A 14,858-nucleotide genomic window follows, 5' to 3' on the forward strand; every position below is an offset into this window, starting at 1 on the left:
TGTAGTTGTTTACCTCATCATGTATATTACACCAAAGTTCGTTTTTATTTTAAGAAATAACTTCAGAAACATAGTTACTAAGATTATATGTGTTGACATTCCATTTATACTTCTAGTTAAGTTATTCTGATAAGTTCTTTTTGATATTTTATACATCATATAATTTATATAATGGAATAACAGATTTAGCTTTGGAGCCTAACAGAAGTGGTACTGAATTTTAACTCTCATTTACTAGCTGAGTGGCTCTGTTTCCTTATTTGTAAAATGGGGATAATAATATTTATTCCCTCATGGTTGTTTTGAGTACTGAATAAGATAGGATGTGTAAAACCCTTTGCATAGTTCTTGATAGGTAGTGAACTCAGTAACATTTTTTTTAAGCCACATTGTTTCTACATTCAGAGAGTTTACTTTCTCATATAAGGGAAAGATGTAAATAAATAAATATGAGTATAGAAGTAAAACTACATTTAAGAATTATGGAGGTAGTCCAGAGGAACCTAGCAGTTATTGAAGGGTTTTTAAGAAGGTTATATACATGATAAACTTAGTATTAAGAACAGTTTGAAAGCAGTATTTTATAGGACTTAGAAGATTATGGCCCATGTCTTCCACCTGTTTCTGTAAATAAAGTTTTATTTACATCCGTACTGTTCATTTTCATATCATGATGGCTGCTTTTGTGCAACAACAGTAGTGTTGTACAGTTACGGAGGAGATCATGTGGTCCATAAAACTGAAAATTTTTACTATCTGGCCCCTTACAAAAAAGAGTTTGCTGATCTTTGGTATGTTAGATTGGTTTTAGGGAGGTTAACCCAGGAGCAGAGAGACCAATGATGAGGCTATTGCAGTAGGCCAAACAAGAGTTGCTTAAGGCTTAAATTGGTTAGATTTCCCCCAAAGTAGACCAAGAATATGAGAAAGGTTAGAGGTTTGAGAGGGAAAATGAGGAGGGCAGTGTTGGAAATGGTTTAGTTTGGGGTGCCTGTTGACTATACATATGAAGACCACTAGCAGGCAGTTTGTTGTATATGCAGATGTCGAATATAGCAGAGAGGTCATTGTTAGGAATATTTATTTGTGTGTGTGCACATATGCGTGCATGCTTGTGTTTGTGTGTGTTCTGAGAAAAGTTGGAAAGGAAGGAAAACTGGGAGAGAGTAATTTCTCAGAAATAAAAACATGAAAAAGGTATTTAAAAGACCTGGGCACTGGTATTAAGTGATAGGTCAAATATAGAAAGGCTGAAAAACATGTCTGCTTTAATTTCAGCAGAGAAGTAGGAGGGAGAAGTGGATGGCTGTCGGTTGAGGAGCAAGGAGTAGTTAAAGAAATAGAACCATTTATCAAAAGTACTCTTTATAGAAGCTTGACTGTGTAAAAAAGAAAAGTGGTAAGACAGTGGTGAGCTAAAGGATAATTCAAGGGTAAGGGAGTTCTAAGATTGAAGAGAATTGAACTTTTAATTATAAGCTGAGAAGGAAGATGAGAAGGGGATCATTAGTATGGCGAAGTTCCTGAAGAGTGAGCTAGAAAGTATAGGTGCTAATATTAGCCCTTATCCTGACCCAGAAAGAAGAAGAAAATGGAAGTAAATTAAGGGAATTGGCAGAAGTTATTGAGAGTCCAACAGAAAATGGAAACTACAAAGTTTTGGTTGTACTAGTCAGCATTCAGTAAGGTGGATGTGGTGGAAAAACATGGGAACTATGACTTTCAGAGTATTAGTATATGATTTAGCCATGGAATTTAGGCTTAGTGAGGATTAAACTGATGCTTAGAAATGTCTAATAAGTTAGAGGAAAATGGAATGATCCAGTGAATCATAAAGTAGATACTGGTAATAAGAAGTTAGAACAGTGATTCTCAAGGGGTACCTGGGTGGCTCAGTCGGTTAAGTGGCTGCCTTCAGCTCAGTTCATGATCCCAGGGTCCTGGGATCGAGCCCCGCAACAGGCTCCCTGCTCAGTGGGGAGCCTGCTTCTCCCTCTCCCTCTGTGCTCTCTCTCCAGCTCTCACACACTCTCTCTCCCTCAAAAAAAAAAAAAAAAAAAAAGAGAACAGTGATTCTCAGCCTTAGTTGCATATTAAATTACTGCTGCTCTGTTCCCATCCATAGAGATTTTGATATCTTAATTTGGGATAGCTAGGATTTTTTAAAGCTTTGCAGGTGATTAATATGCAGCTGAGGTTTACAGTCACGGAGAGCATCAGTATGTTAAGACAGCAGTTGTTTGTTTGTTTTTATTATGTTAATCACCATACATTACATCATTAGTTTTTGATGTAGTGTTCCATGATTCATTGTTTGCATATAACACCCAGTGCTCCATGCAGTATGTGCCCTCTTTAATACCCATCACCAGGCTAACCCATCCCCCCACCCCCCCTTCCCCTCTAGAACCCTCAGTTTGTTTCACAGAGTCCATAGTCTCTCATGGTTCATCTCCCCCTCTGATTTCCCCCCCTTCATTTTTCCCTTCCTACTATCTTCTTTTTTTTTTGAACATATAATGCATTGTTTGTTTCAGAGGTACAGGTCTGTGATTCAACAGTCTTACAGACAGTAGTTTTTAAAATGAGTTTTTAAGCAGTAGAACCCCTTCACAAGGAGTTTTACATAAAATAAATTTCACAAGGAAGCCCAATTTGTAAAACTTCTAGAAGTAGAGCTGCAGCAGGGTGGAGGCCTGGGATCCTACTGACTTCTCTTCTGCCCATCTCCAAAAGCATTCTCCAAGGGCTCTACAAAACAGAATGGGAAAATCACTAGATTAGTTGATTGTGGTCAAAGAGTAAGCTGTTAAGGAGTTTGGTTTTTTTTTTTTTTTTTTTTTTTAAAGATTTTATTTATTTGACAGAGAGAGAGAGAGCACAAGTAGGCAGAACAGCAGGGAGAGGGAGAGGAAGAAGCAAGCTCTCCATTGAGCAGGGAGCCTGACGTGGGGCTCGATCCCAGGACCCTGGGATCATGACCTGAGCCGAAGGCAGCCGCTTAACCGACTGAGCCACCCAGGCGCCCCTTGGAGGAGTTTGGTTTTTAAAGGTGGAATAGTTATAAATGATTAAGACATCTAAGATGTGGCCATGATAATGGATTGGTGATGTAGAATGCAAGTGAAGATCGGAAGTTACACATCAAAGAAATAGGGCTAGGGTTTGGGGTTGATCACAAGTTGCTAATAGTTTGTCCAAAACACAGATACAGTTGACCTGACCAACACAGGCTTGAACTGCGCAGGTCCACTTACACATGGGTTTTGGGTTTTTTTGTTTGTTTTTTTACTATAAATGTATTTTCTCTTATTATCTTCTTTTCTCTAGCTTACTTCATTGTAAGAATACAGTATATAATACATATAACAATCCAAATACGTGTTAGTCACCTGCTATGCCATTGGTAAGGCTTCCTGTCAACAGTAAGCTATTGGGAGTTAAGGTTTTGGGAAGTCAAAAACATGGACTTTCAGCTGCATGGGGGGCAGTTGGCACCCTAACCCCCATATTGTTCAAGGGTCAGCTATATACAAGTGAAATAAGAATGTGAGATATAAATTTTAGCTCAGATATAGTAGAGATACACTGGGAAGTATAGTATAGAAAAATAATTTAGACCATAATTGATATATAGGCAACTTTACATATTATTTCTTTAGATTTAGTATAGTAAAAAGGAGTGTTTATTTTACTTGAAAACAAAGTTTTATGAAAAGATTAGTTGTTTTTTTAGGGTAAAATGATAAAGTTTGATTCAGGGTATTATAGCACACTTGTTAAACAGTGAAATAAATAGTTTACTTATGTAAAGAGAGGTTTTAATGTATTTCAGACAAAATCTATACCATTAATAGTCACTGGAGAAGATACAAAAGTAAAGATTTAAATAGATGAACTTTATACTGATACCAAATACTCTTTGGAGTATTATTCTCTAAATGTATTAAGTTGTACCCTTTGGAATTTCTTAAAGATATAAAAGACCAGACAAATGCAGAACCTTTTGGGAACAGCTGTAGGCCAACAGGAGGTGATTCTGTGGTCTGTAGTGACTACATGCTGTGTTGTGTTTTTTTAACGTGGCAAAGTGACTAATCACTGTGCCCTTGTCTAAGGCATGCTTCATCATCTTCAAGTACTTTTTTGGCCAAAGATTTCTAAACATAGAGTGTCCATAATAAGCTCAGTATTGGATTGAACAAGTCTGATTTGAGAACTATTGGCAGGAGTGGCTGTAATTATTAAATTCACTAAATAATAAAGCAAGGTAGTAAAGTTGGCTTTTTGTCAAATGGCAGTAGTCTTATTAGCAAAAAGTCATCATTTGCAGGGTCAGAGTGAAAGGAGGCTCCAAAGGATTCATTCTGTCCTAATTATAGTTTCACCTATACATATTATGCAAAGCTAATATTTAAAGCATTTGCCAAAATTAACTTCCTCTGCATGTTCTATTACAGTGCAATGAATTGCTGCAGCTTTTTATGTCTTGCTGCTTTTGTATGCCATAATAATCTGTAATTATGGGTTTGCTGCAAATGCTGTAGGGTTTGTTTAATCTGACAGTCTGAAAAGACAACCCTGAATAGACTTATTTAAATGAATGCCAGTTACACAAAGCCTTAGAAGCATCGATATCTTCATGTTGCATTTTCTCATAAAGCTATTTATTTAGAATTTCATTTTCAATATTTAGAGAATTCCATGTATTTTCTTTATATCTAAATAGATATGTAGAAGAGAGATACATCGTTCTATAGTTTATAACTCAAAAAAAAATCTAAATAAAATTGCCCAGTTAACAAGTTGACATATTTTTATCCTTTCATATTTATATATATCCTGAAGAGAAGCAGCTTAGGAAAGAAAATGCTGTTACCTACATTTAAAATCTGAATATATTTTTTAAGTACTCTCAGTGTTAATAATTATGACAGATTTGTGAACAAGCTCATTTGAACTTCATTCCCACTATCTCTTCCTTTGAGAAGAGGATGTATAGGATGGACAGGTACCTGGGCTTAGAGGTTTGTTGTAGGTAAAGAGTGGGGCTTGTTTTTGCAGTTTTATTTATTAGTAAGTTTGAAAAAGGAACTCATAAAACCTGTGTTACTTATAATGCTCTCAAAATTGAATGATTTATATTGCTTCTGTTATATCCAATTTTTTATATGAGTTTTCAATTCATCTTTATAAGAAATCTGTATTATTTTTAGAGAAAAAGGGGGTTTAAGGTGTTGTATGTGATTTGTCCATGATCACAGCTCAGGCCAGAAACAGTGTCAGGAATTTGTCTCTGTTTTGTGATCTGCTTCTATTAAATTACATTCTTTCACTTCAGAAATGCTCTGCAAAAAAGATTCACTGCTTAGAACAAGTCACCTATTTAAGTTTATCACTCAAAAGGAAAGAAGGAAAAAGAAAGAACAAAATTTTTTTCATACATCAAAAAAATTTTTAATGTCTTTAATTATGATTTTTATTACCATTTAAAATGTGATTTAGTCTTATTTAAATGAGCTTTTCAATTGATCTGGCCCTTTTATATGGTACTTTACACTAAATAATACTATTTTGAAGTTACTATACAAAGAAAAAACAAATTTTGAATTCATTATTTCCATATGTCACAGTGATTTGCCAAAAGAAAGGGGCATTTTAACAAAAGAGAAAAATATGAAAATTAGAGTTGTGGTAAAGATGGAAATAACACTGAACTGGGAAGCAAAAGACCAGCCTTGTTCTTCTATGGCAAATAAATCCCTTAACTCGTGTACCCACTTGTCCTCATGTTCAAAATGACAGGTATTGGCTAGATTGTGTGTAAGGCCCCTAACAGCGTGAACCTTCATTAAATTCTGTTATAATGAGGGAAGGGAAAGCAGACACTAGATTCAAGCCACCTCTCTGTTTCTCATCATCCAGTGACATATCTTATTACTTGGCTTGCATATGGTCTTAAAAATGTAGGATTGAATTAAGGTTAATCATTTGGTGTTATCTAGTGTTGAATAGCTGATTTTCGGAACTAGCCGTATTTATAATTGAAGAACAACTCAATGTAACTGGAACTTTTTAAGTAAACTGAAAAATATTCAGTTTACTGAAGTTTAGTGAAGGATTACTTCAAGTTCACAAACTTGATTGATAATGGAAGATTAAAATTTTGAAACTCTTAACATTTCAAAATCAACCAAAGGCCAGAGAAAACTGTTCTTTTTTAGAGTTGGAATAATGGAAGAAGATGTTTTTGCTGTTAATGGCACAGCTGCTGGTTTCTTGCTGATCTCTGCCTATAGCCAGTGTGTTGTTTCCAACCTTGAGGGCTGTGGCCTTGAAAATGTAACACTTTTCTTTTCTCTTTCCTCTTTTTAAGTATCATATGAGCAGTGCACAAGCTAATGTCCTTATAAACTTTTTTTTTAAGACTTTATTTATTAATTTGAGAGAGAGCGAGAGAGCACAAGTGAGGGAGAAGGAGAAGTAGGCTCCTCGCCAAGCAGGGAGCCCGATGCGGGGCTCGATCCCAGGACCCTGGGATCATGACCTAAGCTGAAAGCAGCCGTTCAACCGACTGAGCCACTCAGACGCCCCTGTCCTTATAAACTTTTAAAGTAGGGTTTACTGATATATAATTTACATAAAATAAAATTTATTCTTTTTTATGTGGGAATTTTACTATATATTATGTTGGGTGGTTACACAGTTCTGTACAGTTACCAAAATACATCACAAAGTACACTTAAAACTAAGGCATTTATTACATGTAGATAATGCTTTGGTCATCAGGATCAAATCTAGATTTAGATTTAGATCAAATGTAGACTTATTATGGCAGGTAGGCCATAGTATTCCCAAATGATTAAAATCCTTTTAGAATATAAACAATACTCAGACAGATCACTCTAAGACTATGGTAGAACATTATGGAGACACAGTCATTCTGTAATCATGTCTATAATTAAATAAGACAAGAACACAGTAAACATACAAACACACAACTAAACATCCTAACATGAATGATGAGTACTTGCTTACCAATGACAGCTCTTCCCCTGCCTCCTGGATGAAAAGTATCAAGATAATCGTAACCAAACTGTCTCCACTTCCTGATGCCACTTATTTCAGAACTGACTTCCACATCAGCCCTACTTAGGATCACACTGGCAGTCTTTGGCTAGTGGGCTTTGACAAGTTATTGTCTATCTCCACTTCTCCCTTCCTCCCTTTATTCTCTGTGTTTTCTGCCTTCTTTTTCCCTTTTCCTCTTCCTTGAGGTCCTGACATTTCAGGCCTCTGAGTGCTATATTCTTTGAGCTTTCTTTTTTTACTCTTTGGTATGATTTTTTTTTTTAAATTACTCATATGGGTATGCTCTTTATCTATTTGTTATCCCTAAGGTGTTTAAGGAAGGAAGGAAATATGCTTCTTACATACAACTTAACTGCTCAGACTAGGTCACAATGACCCAGAAGAGTATCTTATAAAAATATAATACATAAGCAGTCCCATAAAATTTGCTTTCCCTTAAAATAAAGTTTTTGTGGCATATACTGGCTATACCAACTTACTGTTTAAATTGATTCTGACTCCTAAAGTTTAGTGAAGGATTACTTTTCTCTGAAACTTTTATATCTGTGATAAAAGCCATAATTAAATGACATTTAAGGCATGCTGTCTCTCTGAATTTACTCATAAGAAACTTGTCATTTGGATTTCATTGGCTTTCTAATGTGTATACTAAGCGATTTCAGGTGATTTATAATACTTGGGATCCTTCTTTTAAAGTATGACTTACATATAAAGGCTTAAGTTTAAATTATGACTCCATAAGCAAAACTTTGAAAAAGGGCTTTTTCATAAAATTAACAAAACTTCATCAAAGAGAATTTTCTTCTTTGCCATCATTCCTGTAGTACAGAATCTGAATTGGAAATATTCATATTTACTCTAATATTTTAATGTGATTTTGATAATGTGAAGAAATCTCCATTTGTTGTCTAATAATTTCATTGTTAACATGACTTCCTAGGAAGCAGCAGTATTCCCACTCACTTATATTTCTTATTTCTAGTGAAAACTCAAATGCAGCAAGGATTAATCTCGATAGCCGCCCGCACTGTTATTACACATCTGGTAAATCACTTGGGCCATTATCCAATGAGTGGTGGTCCTGCTATGCTAACAAGTCAGGTGTGTGAAAATCATGACAATCATTACAGTGAAAGTACTGAACTTTCTCCTGAACTCTTTGAGAGTCCAAATATCCAGTTCTTTGTGTTGAACAATACAACCTTAGTCTCCTGTATCCAGATCAGATCAGAAGAGAGTATACCCGGAGGAGGTTTATCTGCTGGCCTTGCGTCAGCCAATTCAAATGTTAGAATCATAGTACGTGATCTCTCCGGAAAATATTCATGGGATTCTGCCATTCTGTATGGACCACCTCCTGTGAGTGGCTTGTCAGAGGCTACATCGCTCGTACTTTCATTGTCTCGCCAAGAGAAGCCAGAAGAGCCTCCTACATCTAATGAATGCTTAGAAGATATAACAGTAAATGATGGGATTTCCCTCCAGTTTAAAAGAGGATTTAGAGAAACTGTACCAACTTGGGATACCATAAGAGATGAAGAAGATGTTCTTGACGAGCTTTTGCAGTATTTAGGTATAACTAGTCCTGAATGCTTACAGAGAACTGGAATCTCACTTAATATTCCTGCTCCACAACCTGTGTGCATTTCTGAAAAACAGGAAAATGATGTTATTAATGCTATCCTTAAGCAGCATACAGAGGAAAAAGAATTTGTTGAGAAACACTTTAATGACTTAAACATGAAAGCTGTGGAGCAAGATGAACCAACACCTCAAAAGCCTCAGTCAGCATTTTATTATTGCAGATTGCTTCTTAGTATATTGGGAATGAATTCCTGGGACAAAAGGTAAGAATAAAAGAGAATTTTTTTTTTTTAACATTAGTCTTATTCATCTTTTGATCAGGCATTTTAGTTTCTCTTCTTTTCCTCACTAAATTTTATCTACCAATTAGTTCTTTGGCTTTTGGACAGATTTTTTTTTTTGAGATGACTGAGTTGTATCAGGATTCAAGGGAATAAAAAGATAACTCAATAAATTAACTATTAACATTTTCATAATGACTGGTAGAACTTTCTGACTTTGAAATTACAGCTCATATAATTGAAAAAATATCTTATTTTTCCAACCTTCACGTAAGCTAATAGGAAAAACTTTTTTTTCTTATGACACTTCTGACACCAAATAGGTGGGTTTTCCACACCAGGCAGGTCCAGCACTAACTGGAGTTAGCACAAACAGATTGAGGGCTCAGACCCACAAGACTGCCCCCCACTTCAGACACAATTGAAAGTCCATATTTCTGACCAACTAGCTATAAATCAGATAACTACCTCCTCAGGTTTGATAATTAGCTATAATGGCTCACAAAACATTTACTTCTGTTCAGCAGTTTATTATAAAAGGTAGTTAAAGGATACAGATGAACAGACAAATGAAGTACATAGGATGAAGTCTGGAAGGTTCCCAAGTGCAGGAGCTTCTGTTCCTGCGGAGTTGGGGTCTGCCACCGACCCAGCACATTGACTTGAGTTGACTAACCAGGAAGCTCTTTGAACCTCATGGTTTAGGGATTGTTATAGAGGCCTCTTCACATAGGCATGATTAATTATTAACTCAGTCTCCAGCTAGTCTCCCCTCCCCATAGGGGTGGCTGAAAGTTCCAAGCTTCTAATCATGGTTTGTGCCTTCGGATGACCAAGCCCCATCCTAAAGTTATCCAGGAGCCCACCAAGCATCACCTCATCAGAACAGAAGATTCTCCTATTACCAGGGAAATTGCAAGAGATTTAGGAACTCTGTAAGATGTTCCTGTCACCTTCATTGCTCAGGAAATAACAAGAGTTTTAGGAGCTCTGTGTCAGGAACTGGGGCAGAGCCCAAGTACATATTTCTTATTATGTTACATAAGCCTAACGGGTTTTTTTGACAAATAACAATATGATCTTTTCTTGTTTGTATCAGAGAAGTTAACTCAAGGTTTATCATCAAATCAGGAAAAGAATCTGTATTTCATTTTTTTAAATTTTGTTTTCTTACACATGTTGCAAAAAGCTTGCAGTTAACACCAAGTATTCATGTAAGTTGGGTAAGAGTTAAATGAAAAGGCATTAGATTTAAATCAGAAGAACCAGGTTAGAGTCATTTAACCATTAAGCTTCAGGCTATAAGTTGAAGAAATAACTCCCACCTCACATAGTGGTGAAAATTTAGATAATGTACATAAAATACCAAGTTGTACACTAGTATAAAGCATCATTATACATTTATTTTTTAAATTTCTATGATACTAAAAGCTGTAGGGATGTGGAAGACACGACATTATTTAATGTATTGTTTTTGTTCAATTTGTAGTAGGAGGGGAACTCAGGTATCACTGGACAAATAAATCTTTAAAGTAATTTAAATGCAGATGAAGCACTGAAATGGAATTCTACTTGCTTGAATAGTGTTTATAACCTTACTTAATTTAAACGCTTCCATTTATTAGAAGGCAGTATTCTCTGCTTTATGGGGAAGACATGTCAGGAATACAGTTTGCCTTATGGTATGTCCAAGTGTAGGTAATTGCCACTCATGTAAGTGCATTCTACTCTCTCTTGCTGTAGGATGGTTCATATATTGGCTCTTGAGGAAAATTAAAGGTGGGAAGCTGTATTTTACCACAGCAAGCACTGATTTCATGAATATAATTTGTATGTATTTAGCACATAAAGAATGTATTTGGTAAAATGTCTACATTGCTTCATAGTGTAAAAAATACCTGTAAGGTAACATAAGGAAGAAAGCAAATTCCATCTGGATTACATATGCTTACTTGATAATGATTTAGATTTTGTGAATATTTTATTTCTCATTAGGAGCAACTTTCTTAAATATTTTTAGGAAACTCTTGAGAAGGAACCTGCAAGTACTTTTATCCATTTTTCTGGATATGAGTTTGAGAAGCTCACAGCATCTGCAAGGAAAAATTGAAGTGATCAATAGATAATGATCCACTGACAGAAATCTATGAGGGCCTCGGTAGAAATAATGACATTTATTCTTTACATTTCTTTTAGGGTCTGTTCTCCTTTGTGTTAGAAGCATGAAAAGGCAAGAAAAGTGTTTAAAAGTTGCATGAGTAGAGTGGAAAGTATTTCCGGGACTGTCATGTCATTCACTGCAAAGGTGATGAAAATGTTTATAAATCTCTCTATTTAGGAGGAGCTTTCATCTCTTGAAGAAAAATGAGAAACTACTTAGAGAACTTAGGAACTTGGATTCAAGACAGTGGTAAGTTGTTGGAGAACCTTCAGATTTATAACTAGCAACTGTCAGCTATTTCTATTTATGTGTGAATAATACTGTATTGTTGACTTTCTGAACAGAGACATTTGATTTACTTATACCTTTAAATAATAAACTTTTTGAAAAAAATGCAGGACTACATTAAAATGTTTGGTATCTTTGAATAGTTTATACCTTTTTAATGCATTTCAGAATTCTTTTGATGGCAGAAATCTAACTGAACTTAAAAAATGTCCCTTGGTTTTCCCATAGTTAGACGTTCCAAATATACCCTTTTGATTAGTCTTGGAGGTCTCAAGTGAAATGACCGGTGAATACAAGCTAGTACATGGGATGCCTGGGTGGCTCAGTCGTTAAACATCTGCCTTCGGCTCAGGTCATGATCCCAGGGTACTGGGATCGAGCCCTGCGTTGGGCTCCCTCCTCCACGGGAAGCCTGCTTCTCCCTTTCCCACTCCCCCTACTTGTGTTTCTGCTCTCGCTATCTCTCTCTCTGTCAAAAAAATAAATAAAATCTTAAAAAAAAAAAAAATACAAGCTAGTACATACAAAAAATATTAATGGAGCAAAGAACATGGATATAGGTTATTATATTGCTATAAATCTGATTTCTCATTAAGGTCTTGGATATGTACCTGTTTACATTTGGGTTTTGATGTGTAAAATCTTGTTACATCATTATTTTGATGGTATCTAGGTTCTTGATGTATAGTATATGAACAAGACTTCTGGGAAACCAGTACTAGAAACTGCAAAATATTACTTAACTGGAATTTCTGTAAGGTTGACATGTATATATGTTACTTTCTTGTCTAGACTCTAAATCAAATTTATGGATGGGGTTTTTTGGCAGTATAACTAGAAACACATTAATAAAGCAATACTTTGAATACCTGTATTTCTGAGATCTCAAATCCACAACCTACTTAATATCCATTTCTCACTCTCTCACATCTTAGTCAGTTGGTGTTTTGTACTTTTATGTTTCCAGTTTTTTGCTTTTTCTGTTCCCACAGTCAGTCTGCCACCCACCTCTGATTTCATTGGTCCTGTCAGCAGACTCGCACATTGTCAGCTATAAAAATGCCATTTCTGGGCGCCTGGGTGGCTCAGTTGGTTAAGCGACTGCCTTCGGCCCAGGTCATGATCCTGCAGTCCCAGGATCGAGTCCCGCATCGGGACTTTGCCGAGCAGGGAGTCTGCTTCTCCCTCTGACCCTCCTGCCTCTCATGCTCTCTGTCTCTCATTCTCTCTCTCTGAAATAAATAAAATCTTTAAAAAAAAAAAAAAAATGCCATTTCTGACATCCTCAAAACTATTCTTCCACTTAAGTATATATATATATATAGACTATATATATATATATATAGACAATATATATATATATGACTATAATCAATTCTCTGATCAGAATCATTCTTTTTTTTTTTTTAGATTTTATTTTATTGAGAGCACATGCACCTGTGAGTTGGGGGGGAGGAGCAGAGGGATAGAGAATCTTAAGCAGACTCCCCACTGAGCGTGGAGCTTGATGCAGGGCTGGATCTCAGGACCCTGAGATCATGACCTGAGCCAAAACCCAAGAGTCTGTTGCTTAACCAACTGAGCCATGCAGGCGCCCCTGATCCAAATCATTCTTCGCATCTACTTTCTCTACTCCTAGGCAGCAGTATATTACTAGAGAAAATGATCAAACCAGTGTGATATAGAGAGTTACTGTAGATTCATGCTCCTTTACTTCAGCAATACCTTCTCTACTGTTTGGCAAATTTCTTATCCCTTGTTCACTTCTTACTTTGTTCCTCAGAGTAATTATTACCACTTCTTTGTTCTTCAGGCCCTTCATTATAGTCAAAAGATCATCTCTACTCTAACCTCACTGAGGATTCAATTCAAATGTTTGACCTCCTATGTGAAAGACAGTCTGGTAGAACAATAGTTCCTAACCTTTCTTCCTCCACCCATTCATATTTAACACACATTAGTCACACCTCTAATTAAATCCAGTGATTCTGGCAATTGGGGAATTCATTTGAAACAGACTACCATGCCAGCAGTATTCTGTAGGAATGCAAAATAAACAAGATTATTCATTCCTTTCCCATATCAAACAACTCCGCCTTATAACTTCTCTTTAAAATTGCTATATTGAGCCATCTTTTCTTGCTCACCTTCAGTTTCAGAAAAACCTTTTTTTTTTTTTCTATCTATACTTCTACCTCCTACCTTCTCTGCTTGCTCTAGGATCTTCAAAAAGTTACCACATCTTTATCTTGTATTTCTACTTACCCCTTTACCATAAGCACAGTTGTTACGTTTCTTTAAACAAAAGAAAACAAAACTGTCCTCAGTTACCATCCTTTCAAGCTATAGTCTATCCCTTTCATGCCTTTTACTACCAAATTTTATGAGAAAATATCTTTACTCACTTCTTTGGTTTTTGTGGTTTTTAGCTTTTTTCAGAATAATCTTTTAAAAATAATGTCTAGTTTCTCTAGTTATTATAGAAAATATACAATAAAAAAATAAACCATATATTTATAACACTATTCTGAACATTTGTTTATTTTCAGTCTTTTTTGATATACATATGATTTTTTTGTTTTAAAAAACTGGAATCCTAGTAATATGTATACAGTAAGTTATCTTTTAAAAAGGACTTTATCATGTTGGGAGCATTTTCCTCAGGCATTTTGATATTTTTCAAAAATAATTTTTTATGGTGCCAAGTTCTATGATTATTGGACATTGACATTGTTTTTACTATCTTGCCCTAGGATAGGTTCCTAGAAATGGAATTATTACATCAAAGCATAAGAACTAATTTCAGGCCATACATACTACAGAATTACTTTTCACTAAGTACTAATTTCTAATTAGTACCAACATTATGTAAGAACACTAATATAACTTCAATCTGGCCAACACAAGGTATTGGTCATATTTTCTAAATCTTTCCTAGCTTGGGAGGCAGATCATGGTATCTCTTTAATTTATTGTTCTTTACTACTAGTGAAGTTAGTATCTTTCATGTATTTGTAAGAAATTTTAATCTTTTTTCAAATTCCCTCTTAGTGTCCTTTTTCTATTTAAAAGGAAATTTTTCTTAATTGCAGGAGCTCTTCTACATATGTGTGTATGTAAGGATTAACTTTTGTACTTATTGTGGGAGTTTTCCCAGTTAGTTGTTTGGCTTTCGGTTTTCAATAACTTCATATTGTTTAGCATACAGGTTTTTCATTTTTATGGAATTTTATTTCTCAGTCTGCTTTCTTTGGATTTTTTTCAGTTGCTTATTGTGCTTAGAGAATTCTGTCTTGAAATCAATTAAATGTTCTACTGTATTTCCTTCTAGATCCATAATTACTTGGTAGGAATGGTAATTATTTTACATTTAATTCTTTATTTCTTCTGGAATACATTTTAGTTTATGGAATAAGAAATGGAACTAGCTTGAATATTGGAGAATAGTCTAT

General features: G+C 35.3%; 1 protein-coding gene across 1 annotated transcript in view; it reads left to right on the top strand.

Moving 5' to 3' along the window:
* Positions 1-14,858, top strand: part of RALGAPA1 (Ral GTPase activating protein catalytic subunit alpha 1) — a 239,831-nt gene that overhangs the window by 138,889 nt on the left and 86,084 nt on the right. The window contains exons 34-35 of the mRNA XM_081829769.1: positions 8,075-8,939; positions 11,296-11,367. Coding sequence (XP_081685895.1) covers positions 8,075-8,939; positions 11,296-11,367 — 937 coding nt within the window. The remainder of the gene's footprint in view (positions 1-8,074; positions 8,940-11,295; positions 11,368-14,858) is intronic.

The sequence above is a fragment of the Leptonychotes weddellii genome, chromosome 9 (genome assembly GCF_054177405.1).
Source record: "Leptonychotes weddellii isolate Sample4059 chromosome 9, ASM5417740v2, whole genome shotgun sequence".
NCBI classification, from domain to species: Eukaryota; Metazoa; Chordata; class Mammalia; order Carnivora; family Phocidae; genus Leptonychotes; species Leptonychotes weddellii.